This window comes from Caretta caretta, chromosome 1, assembly GCF_965140235.1.
Source record: "Caretta caretta isolate rCarCar2 chromosome 1, rCarCar1.hap1, whole genome shotgun sequence".
Lineage (NCBI taxonomy): Eukaryota > Metazoa > Chordata > Testudines > Cheloniidae > Caretta > Caretta caretta.
This window is the reverse complement of record NC_134206.1, coordinates 280,003,940-280,025,101: the sequence shown is the minus strand read 5'-3', so window position 1 is coordinate 280,025,101 and position 21,162 is coordinate 280,003,940. Positions and strand designations below refer to the sequence as shown.

General features: G+C 37.3%; 1 protein-coding gene across 7 annotated transcripts in view; it reads right to left on the bottom strand.

Annotated features, from left to right (window-relative positions):
- The window catches only part of PPFIA2 (PPFI scaffold protein A2), a 614,806-nt gene that overhangs the window by 328,462 nt on the left and 265,182 nt on the right, over window positions 1–21,162 (bottom strand). For 4 of the 7 annotated variants that reach the window (XM_048835681.2, XM_048835683.2, XM_048835680.2 and 1 more), the window contains one exon: window positions 6,360–6,422. The exons of the other annotated variants lie outside the window; for them this stretch is intronic. In XM_048835681.2, the coding sequence (XP_048691638.1) occupies window positions 6,360–6,422 (63 nt within the window). The remainder of the gene's footprint in view (window positions 1–6,359; window positions 6,423–21,162) is intronic. 7 annotated transcript variants of the gene reach the window in all.

The window sequence follows — 21,162 nt, the reverse complement described above, 5'->3', positions numbered from 1 at the left end:
AAACTCTTCCCAGCAATTCAGGGTGGAAAGAATGCTGTATGCAAATGAAACTAGAAAGGAATTTTAGGTAGGCAAAATGTAATTACTCAGTTGGGCTTTAGCCAAACAGACAGGCTAGCACACTATTCTTGCAAAAATAAATGAACGAGGCCTTGGTTTTACCTTTCATATGAAAGGCAGCATAACAACACTTATCCTACTTGGGTAGATGTTCAACACTGATTGAGGGGGAGTGTACAAGTTATAAATAGCATTTTATTATTTATAATATCAATTTATTAATTCAACTTCTCTGATGTAATTATTTACAATAATGAAAAAGAGAACAGTAACTCTGTGTGAGACAAAAGGTAAATTGGGGACTGTAATGGAAGACGGTGAAGATGCATACTTCAAAGACCAATTATCTACATACAATCTAGATTTTACCTTTTGTGCATGTAATGTTGGTAACTTCACCATGATATTAAACATCATTTCTGAGCACTTGAAGTGAGAACAGATGGCAACGTTCCTTTATGATTTTCAGTTTTATGTTAAGTTTTGCATGTGTTGCAGTCAATGTACTATTACCTTTTATATTTAAAATATCCTCTTACATTTGTTACTAATAGCAATATAATACTCAGGTAGTGTTGAAGGTCAAAAAGAGCTCTATTTACATGTTTACATTAGCAAAACTTAATACATCACATGCACTGTCTACTGTATTCAGTTTAGTCTGTAAAAGTGTTTTTGTGTAGTTTGATAATACTCAACCTATCCTATCCACATATTTTAATCGCTCTTTAATATTTTTAAATATCAGGTTAGGGGTCAGAAGAGTAAACTAAAGTATACTATGGCTCTATCTTACCAAGAATATAAGCCCTGGAGAAATATATTTAATTAATTTAAAGTAATTAAAATGCTGAGCTAATGTATTCTTAACTACTTGAAATTTCAAGTTTTGGAGGGCATCCTATTGAGGAAGATGGATCACGATAGAGCAAATAAAAATATTAAAGCACTCATACACCGTTTTCAATTCTCCTGGGACCAAACGTGTAAACCTGTGCTTCCCACAGCATTTAGAAGAAACTAGAGAGAATTTCAGATTAATGTAGTCCTGTCACTATATGAAAAGGTACCAGATAATTAAACTTAGGGTCAGCAATCTTAAACCAATCATTAATACTTAATTTGGAGTTCTAAATATTTCACAGTGTATGCTGGTTTTGGGTTTGGAGTTAAATACAATACAAAATGTGTGGCTTGGATATTTTTTCTTTTTTGTATATACACCTGTATAAAAATTGTTGGCACTGAAAATTTCGTAATTATCAGGAGACGGGATGGTTTATGTGTTGACAGCATGCACTGCAGACTTTCCACTTCTCTAGCTTATATTCACCTCAGGTTGGTATTGATAGAAAGTAAGTACCAACTGTTAGGTAACCTTCTGTGTATGGGACAGAGATGTGCAAAGTTTTTGGCTTGGATTGAGCTGCAAAAAGTACTCAAAATTGGGGCTGGGTCTGCTTTTGTAATCGCCATTATTGGTACATTACCTTGACCCAAGGAGTACTACTTATCACAAAAGAGGTCCTTCCAAAACAAAAGGTCTAATCTTTCTTTGGGGAGATTTGTGCCAGCGTTAAAACCTCCTCCTTGTTCTAGATCTTGTAAACTTTAGAGACATTTAAGTGTTGGTTAATATTATTTTGTATCTGTGCATCTGTGGGCTTGTTTTGGAAATGCCAGGACTTTTTGTTAAATATAAGTTCTAAAATCTGAAGCTTCCCTGGAAGAATTTATGAAGAATTCTGAAAATCTTTAGTGCAGTAAATCATCAGAACTGGATGAAATTCATCCATGAGTTCTCAAGGAAGTGTGAAATAGCAGAGATACTAACAAGAAGGAAAAAAACAAAAACAAAACCTGTTCCTGACTGGAAAATTATTCACACAGTGCAAATCTCCAGAAAAGGAACGTGAAGTGATCAGAAGAATTTCAGACCAGTGAACCTCACCTCAGTCTGAGGAAACTGACCAAATGTGTAATTAAAGGTAGACTAACACATAGAGAGAATGTCATGCCTCGTTAACCTGCTAGATTGTTTTTGAAAAATTAACAGAATACTAGATAAAGACAAACCAATTAATACATGATAATTAATTAGGATTTCTAAAAATAAAATTTAAAATGAGATCTGTTATAAATAGTAATATTAAAGAAAAAACTAAAGATAAAAGGCAAATTAAAAACTGACTCTTTCCTGGGACAAAAACAATTGTAGTAAATGGCTGCTCTTCATAGTGGACAGATGTTGATAATGCATTTCTCAAAGCCATTATTAGGTGGATGTGGACAGTTTTGGATTATATCAGTTTTATCAAGTTCTTGGTGACCAGGCATCATGGCAGTAATTGGTTAGCATGATGTTTAATCTTTCTTATGGGCCAAGAAATTCCAGATGCTAAGGCTATTGAGCCCTGATATATATCAGAGGACGAGTGTGCAATTTTGTCCATAGGCATGATATCATAATTTAGGTGAAGAACATCATCTGATGAAGTTTTACGTTAGTTTTGGAAAGATCAGATTATAAAGATCAGTTTATCCTTTATTGACTAGGAAACAAGGGATATCTTTTTGTGTTAAATTAAGTGCCTAATCACAGAGCTACAGGGAGGGAGTTAGGGAGTTCTAAATTCACTAAAACACCTATATTTGATGAAGTGGAGACTACTAGATTCACTTCTTGAACAGATACAGAAAGAAATAGCTTTTATTAGTTTATCTTTATAAGAAATTAGATGGAAACTTTACTTTTATAATTCTGTGGATCTGGGAGAATCACTTTTATAATACATCATGGAGCTAGGCTAGACCAAAAGGTAATGTGAATCATGACAATGTCAATTTCCTACAACAAACATAGTGAAGTATTGATGGCTTTCAGCTAGACAGTAGGTATAGTATAAGCAGATATGCATCTTAATTGTCAACAGAAGTGAGATTATTTTGTATTCTAGGAATTTTTAGCTATCTGAAGTCAATAACTGGTCAAAACCCCATCCTGATTTCCAGTAAACTATGAAATATAGAATATATTTCTTGACATGACTGTGTATCTGGTCCTTTGTCCCCAGTAACTTTCCTCATGGAGTTCAGTATGACTGTTCATGTGAATGAAGTTGCTCAAATATATAAGTATATATATATTGACGTTGCTCAAATATATAAGTATATATATATTTGACGTTGCTCAAATATATATATATTTGCAGGATCAAGCGCTAAAAGATTTATTATATGTTTACCAATTTTTGAGATATGAGATATTATTTTGCTAAGTCTAGATAGAAGCAATCTTCCAACATTCTAAGTAGCAACTATTTGAGATAATACACCTTTACCCTGATATAACGCTGTCCTTGGGAGCCAAAAAATCTAACCACGTTATAGGTAAAACCGTGTTATATCAAACTTGCTTTGATCCACCGGAGCACGCAGACCCGCCCCCCCGAAGCGCTACTTTACCGCGTTATATCCAAATTCGTGTTATATCGGGTCGCGTTCTATAGGAGTAGAGGTGTAAATATAATAATTTTGTCTTCGCTGATTTATTCCTATTCTGTGACACAGGAAGAGTGTCAGATCCCTAAAGGTAGTTTTAATGGGAAAAGACCATTAGAAATAAAAGCAATTTTCTCTAAACTTATGTGGAAGTTACTCTGCCTTGGTTCTATCAAGCAGGAGAAATTCTGGAATAGACTTGATTTGTATATCTTGTCATACCACAGAACCTATATGGGGTTCTTTCATTAGGTATTTCTTCCCTATTTTGAGGTATCTGTCAAAGAGAACAACTGTCTTTGCATTAATCCCTTTTATGGTAGCATCCAAATTATCTTTTAAAAGCTTATGGTACCTTGAAGAGAAGAGCCATTTAATTTAAGTTACAGGCAAAATCACCTGACCAGAATTTGAACCACAGGGCATTTCCACCTACTCATTAAAGTGACATTCTAAATAGGACCATAAAGAGCATATGTAGCTGCATCAGCACTGAAAGAGTGAAAGTCAGCAGACAATTAGGTCTACAGGAATTTTGGATTTACTGTACTTCTTTCTATAGTCAGAATCTAAAATTAGATCTTAAAGCCACTTTACAGTGAGTCCAGAAGTAAGGCATGAGTGAATCATCACATTAAGAACGTAAGCTGGAAGTTTTATACCTTGTGAGAGTGCATGTGTGATTATTTTCTATCCATGGGATCTGTGTTCTAAACATTAACTTTCAATATGAAAGACTTTTTTATAGGTTTACAATAAAGATGGAATCCACAATGGGCACTAGCTCTCTTTCTTGAAAACTAGACTTGGGAATTCTTTCTAACTTGTGAAGAGACTTCAGAAGCGATTATTAAAGCCCAGAGTCTTCCAACCCTGTTGTAAGATTTATTAGTGTTATTGTAATAAGAAATACTTTGTCCTCTATTTCACCTTTGGGAAATAGTCACTAAAATTCTTCTTATTCACTGAGTTATGAGAATATTCCAATTCCTTAAATATTTGGGTATATACAATTCTTATGTTTGAACCTCAGTGTCTTCTGAGGATTCATAAACTTCCTTTTTGTTTCTTTTTGGAGGAGAAAAATTTGCTGTCAGAGAAGACAGAAAATGAGGAGTGGGGTGAATTTGTGATTTTGGCTTATCATTGAGGCCTCTCATCCTTTCTTGAGGATTCTAAACCCACTGAAGACAATAAAAGAACTCCCATTGCTTTCATTAGTGCAGGATTTCACCCAAAGAGTACAAGGTTGCTGTAGGATGGCCTGTATCTTTGACTTCTTTCTGGAGGAAGTATACTTTAAGTCCTCCTAAGTTTTAAAGACCTCTTTATCAATTATTTTTAATGTTTAAATTACCCTTCCTATGCTTCTTTGAAGTGATAGTACTAGTCTTTATGTATGAGTTTGAAACATTATTGTACACTGCCAAGCCTGTGGTTCAAGTCCTCTAATTCAAGATTTATCTATAGATGACATCTGAATGATGGGAAAGTGATTACCTCTTCAAATCAGCAGACTGATCTTGCCTTGAAGGAGTTAAAGTCAGGTTGGTTATGGAGAGAGGATCCCCCATTTGGAAATCAATCTTGCATTGTATATCCATGGCATCTTCTCCCATTCCTCCTGACTAACCTCTACATGGATATTTCATACCCTGAAATGGTCTTTAGCCTCATCAGATAAAACTGTAACTAGAATTCAAGAGAGCAGTTCTTAATCAAGCAGTGTTTTCACTGGCCCATTGAAATAGATGCCCAGAAATACATACTTGTGATCCATCCAAATAGCTAGAAGCAGGATACCAATCAGTTTCATCCATTACAGAAAACTGGAAACTTCTATGCTCCTTGAAAAATGGAAAGTTTCTGCAGTAAACTAGGTTTTGGGTTTGTGTTTGTTTGTTTTTTGAGAGATGGGAATGGTTCAGTATCCCCGTGCTGTTTCATCTTGACAATATCAAAAATAGTAATAATAATAATCATTTGATGCTTAATTATCAGTATGGTCTAACTCGATCATACTTACCTGGATTACATTTTATGCAATAATAAGTCTTGAATTTCAGGATCAATAGCCTCCTCCCCCACAAAAAATGTGATCTTTATCAAGAGAAAGTAATGCTCAATATACAAGGTATTCAAGACATAATGTAGGACCCAGAGCCAAAGTCTGCCCTTAGAGTATGTGCTGAATTCCCACTAATGTTCTGCATATCAGAGGACAGGCTTTGGGCCACTGAGTTCCCACTTATAGAACAGGCTTTTTGCAAAAGATAAATTAGCTATTATACTACAAGTGAATCAATAGTTTCTTTTTAACAAAAACATAGGTTTCTTATTCTATCCTTCCATCAATAGTGACTCCTCCCTCACCTTCATTTTAAGTCACACAATACAGAGAAAATAAAGTTTCCTTCCAAATTTAGTATGAGATATTTTTGAAGTCCAATACAGTACAATGTAAAATAGAATAAAAGTGCCCTCATCTTACTTTTCTCATTTTGCTAATTGCTATTTTACTGATTTCATCTGACAGGAATATTCAGATGGGAGAGAAGCAAGGTAAACTTGGAAGGAGCTGTGAATATATCATCCTAGTCTTTATTTAGCTGAGCTGTCAAATCATACAGGAAAAAATGACAGGAATTCATCATTTTGATAGGCTGAAACCTCCACTTGTAGTATAATATGTGGTGACCCTGAGATACATGAGATTCTTGTGGAAGGCAAAATATCAAATTCATGTAATGAGGTTTTGCATTGAAATTACACACAAATCCAAGATATGTGGAACATACATTAGGGCAGGATATGGTCCTTTGAATGTTATTCTCAATGCTCGTACCAGCAGCAACCGTCATCTGAAAAAGGGGGCAACAGAGAGTCCACTCAATTGAATAGAATTTTTGAAGTGTACAGTATATTCAAATTATACCATGCTAAACAGATGAATATTTTAAATTTTCATTCATACAAGATGACCTAATGCAATGTTAATCGGGTTCAACCAAAACTTGCAAAAAAATCGAAAGTATTGTTACATACAGTGTGAAAATCATGGCTGGCTAAAAGCAGTCTTGTGATGAGTCAGCAAGTTTCTATTATTTACCTCCACAGAAATGAATGCAAAAGTCTGAAGCAGTGTCAAACAGTTAATTATGGAGGTGCCAGTCACAGCTCTATGGTTAGGGATAAGTTGAGTTTTCCACTTAAAGTAAGAATTCAACCTCTTTGTTATATCTGAATGCAGGATATCCTCCCCAAAATTAAAACACATTCTCTGACTTTAGAGATTTTTTCTGAAAAATTGACGGTAAAAATTAATTAATTTTTTCCATTAAGAAATTTAGCATTCTATCTCACACCTTTCTATTGCCTTGAATGATCTTAATAATGGAGTCTTTAACTTCTTATATAGTTAAAACTCATTGAAATCTCATGCATAGTCTATATATGAAGAATATCTTTAGAAATAGTGGTCATTTTGTGACTATTTTTCATAACTGTATGTTTCTCTTTCAGCAGTAGTTGATGCATAAAATATTTTTCTTCGGAGAAACTCTGAATGGCAATCTGACTGGCTGACATTCCTTCGGACCTTAATAAATACATCAGAGGAAATAAATAGCTTGTGTTTTTAAATTTTTGGTTTCATCAGTACTGAATGTTAATTTAAAAGAAAAAAATTATACATTGAGAAAGTATCACCATAAAGTAAAGATTTCCAAATGTTTGATCAAATGTTGATCCTATATGTAACAATACACACAGTATACTGATTTCATGTTTATTATGGTCAAAATTTTTTGTCTCTTGAAATAAATACTGACCTAACTTAATTAAGCCAGTGTTTACCTCTCACTCTGTAAAGCTGGTGTTCATATCAACAAACGTCTATATTTTCTTGCTACAGTATTTATCTATAGCATAACAAGAAAGTAGGAAAGATACACCTGCACTATCTGTCAACATTAGTTTTATAACTACTTTATTATTTATGGAATGAGGAATTGAATTCATGCTTTTCAATAGTTTAGTCAAGTAGTAACCAGGCATATGCACAGGTTATGCTTTTATGCATTTTCACCTATTATCAAAATATTGTCAATGCACTTCAAATGTGCTTTGTAATAATATAAAAAGACTTAAAAGATTTTTAGTTTTTTTATTTCTTAAAAGGATTATGCTACTGACGGAAACAACATTTAAAACTTGGATCTCCACGCAAACAGAATCTGTTCACACACACTGAAAAGACTATTGTTTACTTCTATGAGATTTCCATTCTTCAGATTCTTGTTATTTATTGTTTCTTTCTAAATTGATACATTATTCCAAGAAATGTTTACAGTGCTTTGGTCAAATTTCTTTTAGTTTGGTTGGTTTTTGTTTAGAAATTTACAGAATGTCTCTAGATATAAATTAGCTACATTCAACAAGAATGTTTCTGTGCATAACAAGTTCACAATCAATTCACAGGTAATGTGTAGGTGGTTCTTTAACAAAACCACTATTCTGGAATTTTAAAAGAAAAACACAGTCTATATGATATCAGCATGATATAGGCTTTAAATAGCAGTATCTCAACACAAGGAAACATACAATTTAAACAATGAATGAATGCTTTATATAATATCACCACTTTCAGAGCTTGCTTAAAAAATTAGTCCAATTCCTATTTAAAAAATGAGCTTCAGTGTTTACACATAAATATCTAAAATAAAGCAAAATACAATTATTGAAAATCCTGAACCTGAGAGATTGTATATATATTTGTATGTATGCATTTATTCATAGTTATATATATGCACTCTATAGACGTGATGGTGATATCTTGTGAAAAGCTGGGTTTACCATACACTTTTGACTGCTGCATCTGCCCTTTGGCCCACTAAGCTGTCATCTCTGGGATGTAGAATTCTGATAGTTCTTACCTCTGATGAGCTTCAGACACATTTGTTTTAAAGAGCCTTTGAGTTTTTTTCCCATTTTTCCCCTTCCAAAATGTGAATTTTATAGCCCAAAGAACATTGTGTGGGATATGTATAGTCAGTTCTAACCTGTGGCAGGTTTAAGATTTAATATCTTCGGACGCTTCAGGGATAGCATGGAAAACTTTACATAATTGTAAATAAGTGACCACTGATTTTTCAATGCTATAAGGCACTTGCTTCTATCCCTGGTAATTTCCTGAGCAGCTGGTCTCATGGTCATTGCCAAGTTTTAGGACAGAAATGAAAAACAAAATCCAATACATATTTTAAAACTTAAAAATATTTCCAAATTTTTGTAAAATAAGTGGGATCTATAAAATACATATTGATCTGGCATAAAGATTTTGCTGGCTATCATTTTAGATACCCTGCATAACACATTCATGGATTTAATAAGTAACACAGCCCTACCAAACTCATGCTGATAAAACCTTTTTACCACATATTTAATATTATAGCAAGTACTTAGTGGTACCTATTATGACTAATATTCACAACACTTCCTATTACTATTGAAATCTATTACACTTTGATTCACCTCCTCAGAAAAAGCAATAAATGAACAGGCACTGCAAAATGACAAAAAAGGACAACAGGTTCAATTTGGAGAAGTGATTTCAGAGATGAAGCCCCAACGCATAAAAATACTGGGACTGTCAGATTCCAAACATGAACTGTGAACCACATCCACACTAAGTTAATCCAGGCTCCAAATTATAAAGCAGTTTATGTATCAAAACCACAATTTGACTTGAAAGTAGATATTAATTGTAGGGTAGGGCAGACTTTACAGCACAAGTGAAAGAATTTCCATTTGTGAAAAACCCTACAATTAAATAGATGGCCATATTCTGCACTTTCTGAAATTTCTAATTGTTCTTCTCAGTGTTGCCCCAGGTATAGTAGAGTGCAGTACAGACAACTGATCTGAGGTAACAAATTGCATGGAGGACTGTGCTCAGCATATCAGATAAGAGTGCTTTCAAACCTGCTATATAAGTGCTGGTGTAAATAAATGTTCCTGGCTAATGCTGCAATCTGGACTACCGGAAGCAGCTGAAGAGCCAACAGGTCCCCTAGGTTGCAAACTATAGAAACAATCAGCAGGATTGTTCCCTGAGTTGGTAGCTATCACTTCCACAATTTCCTGTGTTTTTTTCCACTAGACTTTTATCTGTGTTTTTGTTCCAGCCCCTACACCTGTTTGATACTAGGAAAGTTGAGCAACCACATTATTTAGATCAGATGAAACAGAGAGCAATATCATCACATATGAGTGGCTCTACAGTCCGACTCACTTTACCATCTCTCTGTTGAAGGAGTGGTGACAGAATAGAAGCCTCTAGTCCTACTTACTATATAAGGAGTCATACAGTAACTAATTCAAGGTCCTGTTCTAAAGGAAGGTATGGACTCATCCAAATTCAACTCCACCAATCTCTATCCACAAAAAAGACAGTTTTCACGGTCAGTGGCATCAAAGTCTGCTGACAGTTCTAAAAGAATCAATATAGACACTTAATACTGGAGGATTCTCTGCTCCTTGAGGTCTTCAAACTACAATTTGGGGACTTCAATAGCACAGATATAGATGTGAGGTCTTTTTTAGGAGTGGTGGGTGAAATTCTGTGGCCTGCATTGTGCAGGAGGTCAGACTAGATGATCATAATGGTCCCTTCTGGCCTAAATATCTATGAATCTATGAATCTATGAAACCAGTGTAGAATCTGAGGACTCAGGAACTCAGAGCCTACCAATCAGTTGTTAAAATGATGGCAGAATCTTGATGAAATGATGAAAATCTCCACCAAATAGAAGACCTGATGTTTCCTGATAAGGGTTTTGGTAACCAAGAGGGATATAGGTACTAAATCATAGTTCATACCCCAAAGCTCCCCAAAGACTGCCAATTAGTAAGTGGATTTGGTCAAAACCCAAACAGAAGGCCTTGTGTTTGCTGTTTCACCTACATTTGTCATGGATCACAGATCCCAGAGACTGCTAATCCAGTTCATATCTGATAAACTAACAGAAAACTCTTCAGAGCAAGAAACACTCCACATCCCAAAAGAGACAGACCAACTGACTACCTTTTGGAACTGTTCCAGATGGCAGATACTTTGTAAACACTTCAGTGAAGGCCAATCGTGTTTTTTCCCCCCTCCCACAACAGCTACAGCATAAAATTTCAAGAACTCTGTGTTACAGGTGGCCTGGTTTAGAAAGTAATTTCCACTGCTTCTGCTCATTCAAAATCTGAAGTGCAGTGGCATGGCCTCTATTTACCACAATATTCCCATTTTAACCCTATCCCAGGACTCGCACAAAAGGAAGTGATATTTCCATTATACCCATTTTTGGAACATGACACCTCCTACATTGAAGAAATGATGCAACCAGCATAGTCACATCACTAACTGAAACTGATTCAAACTCATGAAGGAATCAGTCTTCAACAGGAGAAATCTGGGATAAAAGAAAAGGCAAATAGATACATGCACAGCTATGGAAACAAGTCCTTGCTTTGCAGTCCCAACACACACATGTTGATGTTTGGCTGACTGCCTCTTAGGGTGTGTCTATACTGCAATGTAAACCCAGGGTCACTGGAACTCTAGCTCACTAGCTCAGTGTTTGCAAGGCCTGGCTTGAATGTCCTAAGTTTAGAATTTCTGAACCAAGGTCTCACACCAGTGCTCAGGCATCTGCAGTGCCTTATGCAGACTCGAGTCAAGCCAGACTTCCTAGTGCCCTCTCCAACTGTAGCCAATCTAGCCCTTTGTTTGTGGTGCAATGTGGGAAAACTTGCTTGCCAACCCCACATTGCAGGAAGTTGTCACAGCCTGCCAACACAACCTGCCAAACCATCTTTTGGGTCTGCATGCTCTCGGCAGCCGGAGCCAGCGACAGGGAGGAATCACCGTTTGAAGAACTTGCCTTGCTTGGGCTTTCACTCTTGTTTCAGGAAACAGGTAGAGCATCCATGAGACATTGGTGGACATTTTGGCAGTTTTTCTGACCTCCCAAAGGCACCTTACAGAGGAGGAGGAGGAGGATGATAAAACAGACATGGCAGACTTGAACTGGCTGATGCCGCTCATGACTCTTGGTGTAGCCACTGATGCACCTTTCATAGACCTGAGCCTTTGGAGCAAGGCTACAAGCATAGACTGGTGGGATCCATCATCATGAGGACCTGGGATGAACAGCAGTGGCTCCAGCAGTTTGCCTCAACCCTCCAGCATCATGGCTACCCAAGACTGCTACATGTCCATTGTTAACCAGTTTAGTGTTGGAAAGTTAACTGAGAGTAAAGTGGTGGTGGAGGTGAAATCAGGAAAGTGATTTACCCAAAAGTAGGTGGCCATAAACAATATCCCTGAAGTAACTGCTTGTTTTGGGAGATTGGTGTTTCTAAACTGCATTGGCACCACTGATGGGTCTCACGTGCCCTTGTTTGCCCTCCTCAAGAAGCATGAGTGCATAAACTGCAAAAGATACTACTCAACTGTAAAGCAGTCCCTGGATTACAGAAGCTGATTTATGGATCCCAATGTGGGCTGTGCTGAAAAAAATCAAGATGCCAGGATTTTCTGCTGATCAAGGGTCTACCCTCATGGTCAGGTCAAGACACTATTCTCACCAAATGACATTGTCATAAATGGAATTATTGTCCCCACTATTATTCTAGGAGACCCCCCCCACACACACACACCTCCTTTGGCCTTGGCTTATGAAACCGTAACCTGATCTCAGAGGCCCTGGCAGAGGACATTTTAATTAAACTCTCAGTAGGTGTAGAATGGTGGTTGAATATGCGTTTGGCAGATTGAAATCCCACGGGTGCTGATACAGACACATTTGGATTTCAGTGTCATAAATGCTGTCCACATTATTGTGGCTTACTGAGCTCTTCACAATCTTTGAGACCCCAAAGGTGAGCCTTTTGGCCCTGAATGACAGTAATGGATTGCTGAACAGGTACACTCAGCCAGAAAGTGCACCTGTCACAGCTGGTAGAAGATGCCCCCAGGCAACACAAATCAGGGATGCTCTGTGTTCTCACATTAGGGACTTGCATAGCCCAATGGAAGAGGGAGAATAGTATGTTTATGAATGGGTTTGTACAGAAATGTTAACACAAAATGAGGTAGTCACTGTACACAATGAATGGGGGGATTTTAGTTATGGATGACATGACTGCTTATGAAGTGGGGGTAAGGGGCAGTGCACTGTGTGGCAAGAACTGTGGATTTTCATTATGGATTGATGTAAACAGATATCCTGCAAAATTATGTTTGGAGAAAAACTTCCTCGCTGTATGTTTATCTTCAGTATTCAAAATACTCATAATATGATGTGATGCAGTTTATTACTTCCTTAATAAACAAATAAAAACTTTCTTAAGGAAAGTTCAAATAAAATAAAAGCCGTTAATTTGTGAACAAGGTTATATTACAAAACATAATATTAAAGCATTGCTGGGCAACCCAGTGGCCATTAGAACATCAAACCACGAGTAATAAACTGTCAATAAAACCAGTAATAAAAGAAAGTGCAAAACACACACATTGAGTAGTATCAGCAGTGAAACCAGTACCAACAAATAAATCACCTCCTTTTGCCTGTCCCTGGACCCCCTGTTCTCCTTTCCCCTTTTTCCATATGTAGCACGCACTTGATGCTGCTGCACAGAGGTGGAGGCCAAGGGGGTACCTTTGCCCTGTCCAGCTATTTGTAGGTCCTGGATGCATGGGCCACCCAACTGTGGAACTGTGCAAATTGTTCCTGGTCTGCAGTACATGACCATGGAGGGATCAGGACATGGAGTGGGTAAAGCAGGAGCCTGTACTCTAGTGGCCATTAGCGAGAGAGAGACGATTGTCTCAGTACTTCAACAAAGGTTTAATGCCTCTCCAGAGAAATGTGCTTTGTGAAATCTCAAGGCCAAAAACTACTTTCTAAAACTGTGCTTCAATATACTGTAAGAGGAAAGCTTCAGATCACAGAAGCTCTGTGGACACAACTGAATTAATCAGAGTGAAAAGAGAGCACAAACAATGGTGAGTTAAAATGTACTTGGTAACTGAGCAACATCTGAGTGGAGTGGGCTGGTGGCCTACAGAAGTGGGCCTGAAAAACACACACTTCCCCAAAATGTGCCTGCCTATCTGGAGTTTCTACTATGGGAAAAATTTCACAGCTATCAGCACCTGGGACTGGATGAAAATTCATTGTAGAATCAACAGGGCACTGTGTTGGTGTCCACACAGATTACTGCGTTCCTACAGTTTCCGATACTGCCTGGTCTGACTATATCTATCTATGGACTCCATGCAAACACACATGATAATACAGACTCCCAAAGAACTACACAGCCACTCCCCCTCACCTGGAATATTTCTGAACTGCATACAACCCCCAGCCACATTTTGGACATTGATTTAGTCACCCATGGATTACATTTCATTCTTCCTTCCCTGTATTGTTTACCGTTTACAGATAGCTCATTATGCTGTGGCATGGCCAATTTGTATGGAGCAGTGTACTAAAGGAAAAGCAATATAAGATTCTTACTTTTAACGCCCCAGCACATTTACGTTAGAATGAGCAAGTAGCAAGTAAAAAATTAAATGTAAATGTTTGTTTAACTTTTGTTTGTGCTTCCCAGGATCCATTTTGAATTTCACATGGTTTGGTGCAGGTGAAGGGGTGATGCCAAGGTGCTGGCATGCATTCCACCATTAAGAGATTCATGCTGCTACCCGTGGCTTATAATAACAATTGTATTGGTTTATAAACCAGAAATCCCTCCAATTCATATATTAACAACAAACAAACATGGAGCCAAACACCAAGTTCTGGGGTTTCTTCTGCCTCTTCTACTTCTGCTGCTCCTCAAGGGAGTCATCTACAGCTCCTCAGAGTATAGACCCAGGACATGCTCCGGCAGCAAAGCCTCCTCAAGGACTGGTGTGAGCACCCAAGTTACTTCACTAGCTTGATCTGGTGCCTGTTGGATCCTCTCCAGTCTGATATTAGATTCAGGGGTCAGCAGGTTGACATCATGGCTGAGCAGGCTGTCATGAACCATTGGTGGCTCAATGCTCGACACAGTACCCAACACCCAGTGAAACTCTTCATAAAAGAGGCAGGATGATGCCAAAGTTCTCAGAGGTGCGGTTCTCATCCCTGGCTTTACAACAGTTGCTATTGAGCCTATTAAATCTTCTCCCTGCACTGGTCACCAGACTGGTGAATCCCCAACGCAGCCAGCTCCTTTGCTATTTCCTAGTATGCATGGTCACTCCTGGCATTTTTACTGAATTTGAATGTTTTGCTTGCCTTGCACCAGAGATTTACCAAAATCTGCTTGTGATTCTGTGACCCAGATAGCAGTGCACTTGGCTGGGGACTTCTTGTTGGTGGCCATTGCAAATTCATGAGTAGGCTCACTCTGTTTGCAGCTCAATGGTCAGAATAAAATGGAAGGGTTAAACATCAAGAAGTTGTACTGAACTAGGGGGATGGGGGGGGTTGCTTCCATTCACTGGGAGTCGATTGGCTAGTCTTGGAATGAACACCAGTCCAGGGGATTGTGGGATAGCACTGGCAGGCTGTCCAGACCTGAGCCTGGGGAACCCAGGCCCGAGCTACTTCCACACACAGCAATATGATGGAGTTTGGTCCCAAGTCCCAGTATGACTCAGCCTTGGAACCCCCCTGCCCTTGCCAGGTCATGGGTCCGGCCCAGAAGACCTGTGGGCCTGAGTCAGACAGAATTGTGTATAGATAGAAGTGGGGGGGGGGGGTTTGGCTTGAGCCTGAGCCCAGGCTTACACTGTAGTGTAGACATACACTTAGGTCTACAAATGACTTTGTGGGCACAAATTGGTTTTTGCTTACTGGGGTCTGTTAAGCAATGGAACTGAGAACTTTGATTTGTACAGTGTGTCTGTGATGAGAAAAATGTGTGGGTGAAATTATACATGCATGTGCACACATGTGCATATAGATACACAAATGAGAGGTCAAGACAGTCTTAAAAAGTGAATCATTGACTGGACACAATGGAATAAAATAGGTTATTCCTTAGTAAAACTGAAGGCCATGCTTCTATAGATTTAGCAGAAACCTGTGATATTCCTAGTATACTAATTTCAATCATAAAAATTCAGCACCTACCAATGGTTATTACACAGTGACATCTTAAAAAAGGCACTTACTGTCTATTCTAAACCTAAGGGAAATGTGATACTCAGATACCAATACAGAGTCCTCTGAGGATGACTATGTTTAAAGTCTGCAGTTCACAAACCCACTGGGCAAATACTTTTCTGTAGAAGTTATTTTACCGGTGTGTTCTGTTTGATAAAAGAACTGTTCGGAGTAAATATTAGTTATCATTATTTGTATTACAGTAGCACCCAAAAGCGCCAACCAAAATCAAGGTTCCACTATGCTATATTCTGTACATACATATAGTAGGGGGGAGAGAGAGAGAGAGAGGGGGCCCCTTCCCTGAAGATTTTACAAACTACAGAAGATACACAAAGCACACAGAAAGTAAGTATCAGCATCCCCAGGTGAGCAACTGAAACTCAGAGATTAAGGCCCTACAGTTATGTACATGCTTAACTTTAAGCGGGAGAGTAGTCCCACTAAGTCAATGGGAGTATTTGCAGGCTTAAAGTTAAGTGCATGTCTAAGTGTTTGAAGGATAGGTGCCTATGTGACTTGACCTATACAACAGAGGAAGTCTGGTGACAGAGCCAAGAACTGATCTCCGATCTCCCAACTTCCAATCTGGTGCCATACATAAGACCATATACATGATTCTTCTTCGTTCACATTCATCCTACAGACTCAGTGGGAACAGTCGTGTTGAAGGCACCTCCTCTCCTTTGCCTGTTGAAGGGGACCCCGAACCCATTCCCCCTCCTCAAGTGCATCAGATGAAGGAAAATGTTAGTATTTACTGTGTTTTTTAAACTAAACCCAGCACGTTGGTACATATCCATTGTACAACTTAGCAAATTATACACCTTCATGATTTTCTCAAGCTTACAATGCAAAATAAATTGGTGAATATTTCATAATTCACATTCAGATCTCAGTAAATTGTACTTCTGGTGTATATAGTAAAACTGTGGCCCAAATTCTGTCCTTGCCATGAAATTCAACACATAAATGATATGATAAATTCTGCTCTCAGTAAAATATACACAATCCCACCTCAGTCCCTTATATTTTAATGGAGAGGCACAAATATATTGGAGGACAGAATTTGGCCCACTTACTAAGTCACTGATGCCATCTAATTAATGGAATATTATCTATATTTCATTGGCAATTATGCTAGAATCCAAATTTGAAGCTGTCTGATATTTTGGAGGGTTTTATTATTACATGCACAAAAGATCAGAAATAACCTTCATTCACTGAATCAAGTGATTTATATTGCTGTATCTTCCTACTGACTGACCTTAGTATATCAAAGTTGCCTTTGTGAGAGGCATCTTATCTGTAGTTGTCAGCTGGTTCTGTGCATACTTTGATTTCTGTTGTTATATCATTAAACCAAATAGAAATCATTTTTATTTCTCTTTTCTCCACAAATAAATCATTAATAGAATGATTGTTTTTTTCTATCATAATTTATCATCCAATTAACACTTAGTCTAGTCAAACTGCATAGTAAATAGGGCTAATGAATGACTGATCCCATAGTGTGAGCTTTGTGTTACCATGTCAGCAGTATCTAAAAATTCTTTATTCCATGTAAATTAAAGCTATGGAAATCTCATTTAATTACCAGAATTAAAAGAAAATATAATTCTATTTAAATTAATTATACTTATATACTTGGATGCTAATGATAAGCAGCAAAACCACCATTTTTTGGGTCTTTCTTTAAATACATAGGCACTCAAATATTTCAGTGATGGAGCACTAGCATTTCTGCACATGCTTGACTTCAGACATGTGAGTCTTCCCACTAAGTGAAATTCAACTACTCATCTGCATAGAATTATGCACGTGCATATGTGTCCGCAGGATTGGGGCTGTATGCCTACTGAAGTAGGTAGGTAGATAGATACCGTACTATAAGCAAAACTCTTGCTACAGTATCACTTCAGTTATGTCATAATATATTCTGAGGTTATACTTGGTTAAGTAAGCATTTAAAATATGTCTTAGTAATACTTTTTAAATTGTCATATTAACAGAGCTTGACCTGATTAATCATTTTGGAAATACTTTATAATATAAATGTTGGGAACCATAATTAAAACAATATTTCATAGTTACACAGCAGAATATTTTGTGATTACTTCATTAACAAATATATCTAATTTATAGCAAATCAAGTCTTAGCTGAATAATTACAATAGCACCATTTAAGTTGATATATCCTTTAAAATAGCCCAAGATTTCTATCTGTGATGATCCCAAATATAAATTTAAGAATATATTTCCCTGACTAATGAAGTAATAAAAACATTAATGGTTTTAAAATAATGTATTCTGAATATGCTGCTAGTCTGCAAAGCAATGTTACTTTTTGCTCGGTAAGGAAGAAACAAGAAACTGCCAAAATTTATAATAAAACAAAGCCTTTACAAACTACAAGAACTTTCCAGTAAAAAATGTAGAAACAAAGCAAAAACTCATGTGATAACATGTGAGGAAAATTGGAAATGGTGGGAACATTTAAAATGTTATGTTCATTCATTTGCAAATCTGGACTTGTAGAAATCACACTAAACACTTTTTCAGTGCCTCAACCAAATATACACAAACCCATTTTCTCAGTTCCAATCCACACTGTAACTCTGCATAATGAACTTGCATCTGAGTCTACACTTAAGAGAGGATCTCTAGTTGTCCTTCAAAAAAAATGGAGGGTGAATATGTCATGCTCTGGAGTCCTTTATTGACTTTGCGAGCCTTCTGGTGGACCTGGCGAAGGAGAACAAGCCCAAGAAGAGAACATGGCTCAGGTAGAATGTGACTGTTCTCTCGTGAAGACAATCAGAAGAGAGGACTCTGAACGCTCTCATTTAACAAAACATCTAGTGAGTCTTTTGCACTAGGACATGGAGCTTTCTTCCTATAATTTTTGTCCAAAATTACACTATTAGTTCAGAGAACAAAGCCACAAAGGCTATGTTTAAATCGTCCGGGTGAACTAAATACGCATCAGCCAGCATACTGCAATAAAGCGAAGAAGGCCCTGTTTAAATTTCAAATGGTCTCCCTCTTTACCATATCTTAGACTAATACATTACTTCTAATTTTTTCTTTGTATCATCAGGTAATAATGAATCCCAGTGTAGGAAGAATAAATGAAATGTCTGTTTTGTTTATTTTATAATAAAATGTTAAATCTGGATTGTCTCTAAGCATGCTTGAACTTACCATAGTTTCTTTCAGCAGAGCAGAAGAGCAGCTGCATGTTGTGTGACAAACTGCTCACTGGTCTGCTGCAAGAAGGATGAGGGTGGGAGAGGAGGCAGAAACTGCTGAGCATACCTTCGTGAAGGAGTGCAAGGCCTGCTCCCTCCTTACTATGCAAGGGTGTACAGTACTCTCAAGGGAATGGAGGGGAGGTGGGGCCAAGCCCACCATGCACTGGCCTGAGTACCAGAATGGGAACACTGGAGGAAAAAAGGTTATACCCTGTGCAGCAGCAGGTGTGTTCCCTGTGTTGTTGAAGAGCTCCAGGAAGGCACAAGTGAGCTCTTATGGGAAAGCAGAAGTAAAGCTGGCCAGAAGGCAAAGTAGGTTGTCCTGTGTTAAGGGACGTAGCCATTTTGCATGTGCACTCCCTGATCCATTTGACATTGACTGGTGGGACTAAGCTGCACATGGGGCTGCAAATAAGGAGGATATGAACTCACAATGATGTTTTTACAGCGTCATTTTGCATGAAGTTTCAGGGGAAATGTGGCAAAATACCTAAATTAGGCCTTTTATATATGTTTCCAGTAACTTCAAAACTAAAAACAATGCACAAAGCAAGTTAAATGTTTCCAAGAACTAGAAAGACAATTGTTAAGGATTTTACAGGTTAAAAGTAATTGCTATCTGTTATCATGGATTTCTCTTTCTTTCTTTCAGAGGATGTCAAACACTATTCATATTTCATTATTAAGTGATATGCTGTCTGGCTTCATGACTAAATCACTGTAGCAAAGGACTGGAGGTACAGTGAAGCATAACAATTAGAACTTTACCTAAGATTCTGAATAGTGACTTGCGTGTACAGCCTATCTAAATTTAACATCTGCTACTGCATTTAAATATGCTTGTTAGCATACTGTTCAATTATGCCAGAGTATGAGGCTACTATAGTGTCACAATCATCAGAATGATCAAGTCCCATGACCGTGTGAGATCAATAAACACCTCAGAATTTACTATCGGGACCATGCTTATGTAAAGCTTCCAATCATACAGGAAACAGGAAGGTTTTATGCCATTATCTAAGACTATTTTACAGAAACGTGCTCCTTGAGAGCAAGATATTCACTTCTTGCACAGAATTAAATAGAAAATAGTTAAATGTCACTTCTAAAAATATGTAAATGTTGCTCTCCAGAGCAAGCTAATTTACTCTTAAAACTAATTCCTATTTTGGAGAAAATAAATGTTTCTGGTTTGTATATTTATTTGGATTTATACACTCTAAAAAGGAAGCCTATACATATGCTCTGTTTTCCCTTAACATAATTTAAAAATACATATAAAGAAAATACTCTTACGTAACTGAACTGCAGCTATATCATCTATTATAATTGAATTGTATATGAATCAATACAATGATTCTCACTCAAAGTATTTGAAAATGAGCTAAAATTACAATACACTGCTTTGACAATCTGCAAATTTAAAAAATCTGAAAATAATTAAATATGCAAGATTGTCCACATCAGTTTCTTATTTTTTTCATTATATCTTTAATCACAGATGGCTAAATTTTAGTAATAGCTTTAATCTCACATTAATTTATCCTCAATCTTCAAAATAAAGACCATTATGATATAACAAAATAACCTCCATTAATTTAGAGCTCAATAGAGTTTTCTATTTTAAACTGAGTATTTTCAGCCTCTCCATTTCTCTTGCATTAACCACTTAGAGGAAATAAAGTACAGTGAAATGGTTAGCTAGCTCTCTACTCAATGGAATCAAAACGTCACCATGCATACCAGCAGATATATACAGAGTAGTGAGTTTTCTTTCTTTCATAATACATTTATTTAGAAATCATGCAATACTGTATAACCCATGAACAAACTAATTTTCATGTGCAGTACAAGCAATAAAGGATATCTTCACATAATACAAAGCTGTCAGGTTCAAGAGGCTTGAGAGATATATGTACAGATTTGGATGGAGAGTCTGATTTATCCTCCTGCTTTTCTTCACCCAACTGCAATCTTGTTAATCTCTCTCTTTCTTCACCCCTTGTCATTGGCCTTCCAGTCTGAAAGAGCTACTGTACTTACTGCTATTACTCCGTCACTCCAACGTTCAGAATGCCCGCTCCACCTGACACAAATGGTTAATGAGAGGAACTGACTAGTAAAGTAGGGGTATG